Source organism: Physella acuta, unplaced genomic scaffold (genome assembly GCF_028476545.2).
Source record: "Physella acuta isolate Inbredline_101_S28 unplaced genomic scaffold, ASM2847654v3 ptg001168l, whole genome shotgun sequence".
Lineage (NCBI taxonomy): Eukaryota > Metazoa > Mollusca > Gastropoda > Physidae > Physella > Physella acuta.
Window position 1 is genome coordinate 87,521 of NW_026732685.1, and position 10,264 is coordinate 97,784.

The 10,264-nt window shown below is 40.0% G+C and overlaps 1 protein-coding gene across 1 annotated transcript in view; it reads left to right on the forward strand.

Moving 5' to 3' along the window:
• The window catches only part of LOC131956675 (contactin-like), a 44,909-nt gene extending 40,968 nt beyond the window's left edge, over positions 1–3,941 (forward strand). The window contains exons 27-29 of the mRNA XM_059321218.1: positions 471–586; positions 1,500–1,674; positions 2,683–3,941. Coding sequence (XP_059177201.1) covers positions 471–586; positions 1,500–1,674; positions 2,683–2,807 — 416 coding nt within the window. The 3' untranslated portion in view covers positions 2,808–3,941. The remainder of the gene's footprint in view (positions 1–470; positions 587–1,499; positions 1,675–2,682) is intronic.
• Positions 3,942–10,264: the final 6,323 nt, after the last annotated feature.

Below are 10,264 nucleotides of genomic sequence, written 5' to 3' on the forward strand. Positions count from 1 at the left end.
CGCCTTTTTTTTTTTTTTTTGCTCTCAAATTTGAAAAAAAATTTTGAACATACAACCATACTCTCTTTGGTGTTAACTGCTAAACCCAGCATCACGTGTTCAATTCTAGGCCACGCTGAACGGAATAGAATTTATATAACATAGAAAATATATACTTTTACCAGTGCCTCTCCCCCCCCCCCCCATCCCAGGGAAATTGAGTCGGCCTCCCTTCGACAATTTAAAGTGCGCCCCCCCCACCCTCCTCCATGAAAAAAAAAAGTCTGAAAGAAACACTGTTGCCGATATCTTTGGAATTTTATGCTGGATGCGAAGTAAAAAAATATATTTGGAAACTGCTGATCTAGATAAAAATATAAGCTCAGTGGCATGGGCAAAGGTTACGTTGTCGATTTTGCAATTTTTTTTTATATAAAACTTCCAACTTGTATAAACTATCTAAATGATTTACATTTGATTTTTTTTTTCAGCCCCGAACAATTACCCAGAATACATCACGGTGATGTCACATGGCAACGAAAGCGTCCGGATGTACTGGAGGGGCGTGTCCGGCAATGCAGGGGAGGAGGCCATTCGCGGGTACAAGGTCGGTAACTCTCTCTCGTTATGTAACTCGTATAACCTCTGTAGTGTTTGGGAAAAATGTTATAGACGGGAACTATGTTCTGGTTTGTTTCGAGACTCTGATGATGACCTTACACCAGAGGCGTAGCGGGGGGGGGGGGGGGGAGACACATGTCCCCGGGCGTCAACCTTAGGGGGCGCCAAAATGGGTTGGAAAAATAAATTGAAAGTTTGAGGGGGGGGGGGGTGCAAATCGGAATCTTGAGGGCGGGTGCAAATCGAAATCTTGAGGAGGGGGGGGGTGCAAATCGAAAGTTTGTCTGCGGACGCCGGGAAGGGTCGCTACGCCTCTGCCTTACATTGACATAAACACTCTATTGATCAATTATAGCCTTACAATGTTGGTCTTTGTGTGAGATTTTCCTTGTTTTGACGATTAAGTAGATGTAAGTCTAATGTCTTATACTATCGATGAAGATGAGATTGTCATAAATCCTAGTTCTGACCCTAGTCCTAATCATAAACCTAAGGACGACGCCCTAAAATATCTATACGCTATTAGTGTTGACGTTGTTTATGTAAGTTTATGTAAACAAATAGTTTATGTGGCAGACGAAGTAGAGTTAGTCTGTTTTTTTGACATAGATATGTAGATGGATAGAGCTGCAGCATTATGGCCGTTATTTTTTCATGCAGATGAAGTAGAGTTCATCTGTTTTTTGACATAGAAATATAGATGGATAGAGCTGCCAGCATTATGGCCGTTACTTTTCCATGCAGATGAAGTACAGTTAATATGGTTTATGGCATAGATATATACATGGATAGATTACCCAGAACTAAGGCCAACAGATTTTCAGGTATAAATAATTAGAAATTTCGATTTGTGAAAATCGATCAACGAATCGATCATGTGAATCGATCTATATCCCAAGGTGTGGTGGTGGGACCTGCGTGAGGACATCAGGGCGGCCAGGAACGCCTCCTTCGGCAACACGTACACGGGCGTGCTGCACGGCATCGAGAGGGACACGGTGTACAAGGCGCGGGTGTTGGCATACAGCATGGGCGGGGACGGCAAGAAGAGCCCGGATGTTTTCTTCACACTAGGTGAGTGGGGGGGTGGGGGGTGAGTCGGGGGGTGGGGCGGAGGGTACATGACGTCATACGGTCTACAAGGCGCGGGTGTTGGCGTACAGCATGGGCGGGGACGGCAAGAAGAGCCCGGATGTTTTCTTCACATTAGGTGAGTAGGGGGTAGGGCGGCATCCATGACGCCACACATCCAGATCGGGGGAGGGGATGGGGTGTCCATAATTGAAGCCACACATCTATAACGAGGGGGGAGGGTCAACTTGGGATAAGGGTGCTTGTCTACAGCCTGGGCGGGGACGGCAAGAAGAGCCCGGATGTCTTCTTCACATTAGGTGAGTGGGGGCTCGGGGGGCGGGGCAGGGTTGGGGTTGGGGGGGGACACATGACGTCACACGGTCTACAAGGCGCGGGTGTTGTCTTACAGCATGGGCGTCACAAGGGGGCGTTCATTAACGACAGTAGGCGGCTCTACAAGACACCAGTGTTGGTCTACAACTTGGGTGGGACAACAAAAAAGAACCCCCAAAGTCCTCACAAAAGGGGCGTGACTTCAAGAAGAGCTCTGATGTCTTCTTTATATTGGGTGAGCATCGGAAACTGGGGATTGGGAGGGGGGGGGGGAGAATCATCAAAAAATTACAGGTTGGGGATTTACAAGAAGTGACTTAATCCTTGGTAGGAGACTACAAGAACAGCCAAGATGATTTCCTTAGACTGGGCGAGTTGAGGTGGACCTAAGTTCGTGTGAAAAATTTTAAAATATTTTTTTTTAAAGGACATGTAATAAAATACATGAATATTCAATATAGCAATAGGGCTGGTAAGTAGGTCACCAAACAGTTCAACGGCTCTATAAAACCTGCACGAGCCATAGAACTGGTTGGTGACCTACTTACCAGCCCTATTATCTTCTCATTGAAAGGTGGGCGCTTACACAAAAGAATATAGTTAAAGAATTTAAAAAAAAAATATCTTAACACCTCCCTCCTCCCCCCCCCCCCCCTCCTTACCGCACCTCCCCAGGTGGCCAGGTACAGTACGACCCAGCTACCACTGAGCTGATGAACTCCTGCACGACGACGTCTGCTCGACTTCTGCTGCTGGTCGGGCTGCTACTGGTGACACTCCACGCTGTCCAGCCGTGGTGACTCGATCACCTGGTGATCACATGACTTCCGGGTTTGATTCCAGTGCGTCGTCTGCTAGCTTGGGTGTGGTAGTGAAACTTGCAGTGTGAGAAAGGGGGGCTAGGAGTGGTGAGACAAATGGTGAGATAATGGGTCATAGAATTGGTCAAACAAAGGGTAATGTAAGTGGTGAGACAGGTAGTGAGACAAGTGGTGAGACAAGAATTGGATACATAGTGTTGAAGAACGACGCAGTTGTTATTCTTTAACTATTCTCGTTGTTGATGAATTAAACCATTTTATGTTTATTTGTATTTAGCTTTACACGAACATTCCAAAGTCACTAAGTATTCTCAGCAGTTTGACAAAAACAGGCTAAAATTATATTAACTCATCCACTCTACTTCACCTATCATCAGTGTCAATCGAATGAATAAGTAACTAGTTTATGAACATCTAACACGGAGCGAATGTTGCGTTGTGTGTGATATATGTGGCCTTAACTAGAATGTTTTAAATGTTCGGAACATTCCATATAGCATGGTACATACCATAACATTTGTAAAAATACATTTTGATTTTCTACCTATCATAACGCCTTGATTTGTCAATAGTTTTCATCAATTGTCATTTTTTTTAAACTCTACCTTATATAAAGTATTGAAACAACGGTTTTTAAGCACTTATCACTGCACCCCCAATGAAAATAAACAAATACAAAATAATTAAAAGCTACTCCATTGAAAAACTAAAAACTATAGCGATCCATTGAGCAGATGAAGTAGAGTTTATATGTGTCTTGACTTCAGCATATAAAGGGATAGTGTGGGCAGCATTATACCTATCCAGCTTTACTTTCCCCAACGTAGGTCATGTACCACATTAAGCTGGATGGACTCAGGAAAGTCCTAACCGAGACCCGAACTCGAAACTTCAGCCAACCCATTTGACTACGCTGTCCCCTCTACCTTATTATTATTGTCCTTAAAATATAGGACTGCTTACCCCAATAACTATAGTGTACAATTGTGAAACGCGATTACTTTATTTACTAGAGACGTACTTCGAAAACGACTTCGAATATAATGCTATTGTTTCTCTTTTTAGTTGCAATCCCAGACGAATCTATGAAAATGTAATTCAATATTTTTTTAATAAAATACCTAAATGCTATTAATATTCAGTTGTTTATTATTTTTTCATTTTTTCAAAACATCTTTGTGCAGTTTGATATAACAAAGTAGTATTTTGATCAATTGTAAAACAGTTATTTTCACTGTTGGTAAAGGGTTTCAAAAAAAGGAACCTGCGTGGTCGGGTGGGTTGCTATACTGTTAAGTCCCGAGTTCGGGTTGAGGTTCGATAGCTGGGGACAGCAAGCCACCTGGTAGAGAAAACTAAAGAATTAAACTAATGATGTCGTGTAGTTTGGTCTTGAACAAAGCCTATGGAAACAAATCCAAAAAGAAAATAAGGCTGAAATCGCAAGCCACCTGGTAGAGAAAACTCAAGAATTAAACTAATGATGTCGTGTAGTTTGGTCTTGAACAAAGCCTATGGAAACAAATCCAAAAAGAAAATAAGGCTGAAATCGCAAGCCACCTGGTAGAGAAAACTCAAGAATTAAACTAATGATGTCGCGTAGTTTGTTCTTGATCAAAGCCTATGGAAACAAATCCAAAAAGAAAATAAGGCTGAAATCGCAAGCCACCTGGTAGAGAAAACTCAAGAATTAAACTACTGATGTCTTGTAGTTTGTTCTTGATCAAAGCCTAAGGACACAAATCCATAAAAGAAAAGCAGGCTGAAATCGGAGACACCATACATATGGTACATAACAGCTTGACACGTAACACTTAATTGTGTTGACGAGAAATCTCACCAACGTTACAATTGAGAACGAAGAAGAAGAAGATTGTAATATACAACATACTGCAAGATGCTCTAGTGGAGTTTTCAACACGAACAAAATCAACAACATACATGATATCCTTGCTTTAAAATAATATACGTCAGATCACGTAAGAAAACTACAACTTTTCGTGAATGGTCGTAACTGTTGGTTCGCTTTTGTATCAGGTCAAATGGATGTTCCAGACTCAGGTCAGGGTAACGCAATAGAGGGTGTTAATATTAGATCATACGGCTGAACAGATATGTCACATGACTTGATCAGCACTAAATCATATGACTGAAATAGTCTTAAGTCTCATGACTGGGCCAAGTCACACGATTGGACCAGCCTGAAGTTTCATATTTTGGCCAATGTTTAGTCACATCATTGGACGAACGTTAAGTCACATGATTGGAACAGTGTTAAGGGGTCGTCCGTATATAACGTCACACTAGTAGTGGGGAGGGGGTCCGTAATTTTGTGGAGGGGCGGGGGTTCAGATGGTGTGACGTCACTTTTTGCATTTTAAAAAAAGTAATGTTATAAAACGAGTTTTAGCGGTTATTTCACGTTTTAGAAAACTGTTTTAATAAATTGTAATAAGAATAGATCGAAATATTCAATGTTGACAGAGTTCTGACAAGATTTCAGAAAAATAAATATGTTTTAAGAAAAATTAAACAGCAATTTTGAGGGGGCTTGTAGGCTGAGGTGTGACGTCATTTTAGGGGGGGGGGTCTGGATTTTTTTTAGACGACGTGTGACGGAGGGGAGGGGTGAGGTAAAAATCGTCAAAAAAGTGTGACGTCATATATGGATGACCCCTAAGTCACATGACTGGAACAGCGTTAAGTCACATGACGCCGTACTAGACATGACATTTCACAAAGAACCACCAAACAGCCAACACAACCACCAGTCCTCCATCAAGTCGAGACCACCCCGCCCGTAAGGTCGAACAATGGAGTCTACTCTTTAGTCCTGCTATTTATATGTGTTAAACTCTAAAAATCATTCTGTTACTCAACCAGAACATAGATACCACGACATCAAAACCAACCACATCGCACGACCACATCCCACCACCACTACCATCTAAAACAACCACATCCCTCCACCACTACTATTTAAGCCAACCACATCCCTCCACCACTACTATTTAAACCAACCACATCCCACCACCACTACTATCTAAACCAACCACATCCCACCACCACTACTATTTAAACCAACCACATCCCACCACCACTACTATCTAAACCAACCACATCCCTCCACAACCAACCTAGTAAAACATTTAAAACAGCGAGTCTCTCCCTATACCTTCACGGAACAACTGATAAGATTTTACAAACCTTTAGACGGAGGTCAAGAGTTCAACTTTCGGGGTCGATAAGGTCACAGCATATTAGTCCCAGCGATAAGGGATCATGCATACATGTGGTTGGTCATTAAGTGTGAAGAATGTTGATTAAAACTTGCAGTGGCGTTACATTGGTGGTGCGGGTCGAGTGAGGGGGTGTCAGCCCCCAGGTGAAATGTTTTTTTTTTTTGAATACTGGAATGTCAAGTGTACAATAAATGCGGGACATCTTTCTAATTTAATTTAATTAATTGGATAAAATAAAATAAAAATTTATTAGAATAGTTTTTGTATCACAAAATAGTCAAACACTCCTTGTTCGTTAACATTTCTGAAAAGTATCGATTAGGTCCTGTTAAAGTATTTATAACTATCCTAATCGTTTATTTTATACGCTGTTACGCCCCAACTATTAAACTATGGGAAGGCGTGGTCGGACGGTAGATCAAACGACTGCTGACCCGAAATCCTCGAGTTCGGATCCTTGGCTCTAGCCCATTATACGTTCATTAGTCCCCCCAGCTCTGATGAGTACCTGACTCAAGTTACTTAGGGGACTAGGCATAGGTTAACTCTACTTCACCTGCTCAGGGGACCGACGTGTTTTTAAGGGTACTTTACTGTTATTAGTACGAAACAAGCCTTAAGTCCCTATATCAAACTAATATTACGTCCATATATCAAATATATATTACGTTCCTTTATCAAACTAATATTGCGTCCATATATCAAATATATATTACGTTCCTTTATCAAACTAATATTACGTCAATATATCAAATATATGTTACGTTGCTTTATCAAACTAATATTACGTTCATATATCAAATATATATTACTTTCCTTTATCAAACTAATATTACGTCCATATATCAAATATATTTTACGTTCCTTTATCAAACTAATAATACGTCCATATATCAAATATATTTTACGTTCCTTTATCAAACTAATATTACGTTCATATATCAAATATATTTTACGTTCCTTTATCAAACTAATATTACGTTCATATATCAAATATATATTACTTTCCTTTATCAAACTAATATTACGTCCATATATCAAATATATTTTACGTTGCTTTATCAAACTAATATTACGTCCATATATCAAATATATTTTACGTTCCTTTATTAAACTAATATTACGTCCATATATCAAATATATATTACGTTCCTTTATCAAACTAATATTACGTCCTTTTTTCTCAAACTAGCATTACATCGCTAGTATCAAATTAGTGTTGCGCTCCTAGTATAAAATTAGTATTACTCCCCTGTATATAAGTAGTGTTACCCCCCCCCCCCCGTCATCACCACCACTGATATTAAACTAGTATCAATTCATGCCCCTGTATGTGTAATGTGGTTTCCGTACGAAAACTCTACGTGCGCTGTGAAACACCATCGTAGTGCGGTATGGAGGTCGGAAGGATTTACTTACCAACAGGTCAAACGCGCATAACAAAGGCCGACAAATTATTTCCCCTGGTTTCTCAAGGGCCATAACCTGCTGACAGCTTACACGACAAAGGGAGTTATTGTTCTTGCGCATGAGTTATCCAACCTGTCGCGGATGGGATTGGATATCTATGGGAAATGGGTTATCTGTGGCTGGTCTGGTAATCATTTAGGGGGGGGGGGGGGGCGAGGGGATGATTTAGGGGGACTAGATTACGTCACAAGGGGGAGACAATGGCAACAATGGAGATGACACGTTTGTCCAAAAAAAAATTGTATGGACGGTAGAGTGGAAATACCTGTTGCAACTATATTTTAAAATCCAATTTCACCAAGTTACCCATGTTTATTTCGATTCCCATCTTTCGACCATATTTAAAAAAAAAAAATCCACATAGAATATGGGATTTGAAGTATTGTTTATTTTTTAAAAGTTATAATGCTAAACATATGTCAACAGACCGCGTGACAGTTAGGGGGGGGGGGAGGGAGAAAAGATTATGTATTATCAAGTGAAATTAGGCGAACAATAACATTTCAAAATTGTATTTTTTTTTTGTGTGTGCAGTGATTGATGGTAAGTGGAATTGTAATCCCAGTGCACATGAAACATATGCTAGCGAGTATATGTGGGCGCTGTTGGTTTGCAGATGTTTCAAACACAAATAAAATGGGAAATATTTTCGGCTTTATCAGAATTTGTTTTGGGTAAACCTGAAGACCAGATACAAGTTAATACAAAAAAAATGCTCAAAAGTATATGCCGATATTCGAAATAGTGGATGTAGTATGTAGCGTATGCGAAGTGTATACGAAGTATGATGTAACATTTATTTAGTATTTAAAAGTAAGATATGCAACCATTAGGTTGGATTACATCTGCATAACTTCCTGCATTTGTTGTTTGATGATTCCCAGTACACGTTTTTTTGATAAAATGTGAATCTTACGTACCTCTTGACATCAAGTTATTTTGATTATCAATTAAAGTCTAGACGAACATCAAAACAAAAAGGGCAGGTTGTTGAGAGTTTTGTCTCTGTTGAATGGAGTTACTGGGTTCAAGATTACTTGAGTGAAGGGGAGAAGGGTGCACTAGAGTGGTACTTAGTGTTGTATGGTACTACAAGTACACTTGATATTACAAGTGAAGAAATGCACTAAATGGGTGTATTCTGAAGCAGTGCGCTCGTGTGGACGGTTAAAAAATTTAAAAAAATATGTCCTGTAATAACGTGTACAAAACAGAGGCGTAGCGAGAGGGGGGGGGGGTACACATATCACCGGGCGTCGACCTTAGGGGGCGCCAAAATGGGTTGAAACAAAATTTCATTTTAGCTGCAGTTTTGCATTATGAATATAAAAAACGAGCCGACTCGCAGCGTATCATACGCCGCTATTTAGTTGTTTTATTTTCTACTTTTCAGTAATTCATAATTTGTGAATTCGACAGTACCAATGCTGCCACTGAAAATATTTGCTTTAAAACACTAACCCCCCCCCCCTTCCCCTAACCCCGACCCCCCCCCCCCCCCCCCCGTGAAAGCAGCCTCCTCTTAGTTATTTCTTAGTTACCTCCTGTAAGGTTTAAAATCGAACTAAATTATCTGCCCCTAATAGAAACCCGGCTCTACGGCTCCACGATTTGTAAACATTTAGCTTTGTAAACATTTAGAGTGAACACCGCTCACCAGATAATGTGGGGGTGGGGGTGGTAGTGATAGTGATAGAGAGAAAGAGAGGGGACTGCAAGGAGGCGCTTGCAGCTTGTTTTCTAACGGCTCCCAGAAGAGAATTATATGTATAGATATATGAGGGGGGGGGGGGTGGTGTGGAGCGCCAAATTGAAAGTTTGTCCTCGGGCTCCGGGAAGGGTCGCTACGCCTCTGGTACAAAGACAGTGCTTTGGAAAAGTGTTCTAAAGTACTGTGTTAAGGGGGTAAAAAACTGATTCGATAACTTCGAATAATGTTTTTATGTTTATAACATAATACTTTAGTACTTTCACACTAGTATTTCAGTAGTAGACAATATTCTTATATAAATGCATGTGTATGCCAACTTTTTGTTTTTTCTCTATAAGGAATCACAAGGCTTGATAAAATATAAATGAACCACTGAATACCTTTTCGATCCGTGCTGTGAATATTTAGGAAAAGTTTTAAAAGGTCAATTTATTTTTAATAATTTTAAATACGCGATTTGTTTTTTGTTGTTTTTTTAAGAAGACAATGCATTTTTTAGAAATGTAATAATCACCCAAACTACAGCTCTAATACAGTCCCCTCCCCCCCCCCCCTCCCGTTTCCTTGTGACTAAACGCGAATACATTATGTACCCCCATTACGTCATTGTTTCATATCGCCTAATTAACAACAACCCCTTTTCACTAATTGGAACTAATTTAGAATTCCATGAAATTTATGTCAGACAAATCGTCGAATGTGTGGTTGGTCAGAGCAGTGGTTGAGATAAGCCTACACTTACCGTCTGCCGGCAATCATTAGGTGTCTGACGGCTGAACGCGCATACAACAGTCGACAGGGAAATAACTCCTGTTTAGATTTATTTTTCTTACATCTACATCATCGTGGGATTAACATTCACAGGTGAATTTTTATTTAATGAAATGTAAATTTCACATATGTGAAGTTTTTTTTCTTCTTTAATATTATTTGATAAAACTATCTAATTTTTATAATCTACTTTTTATTTCTTTAAATCATTGTTATCACTTTCTCTATGTAGGGCAAACTGG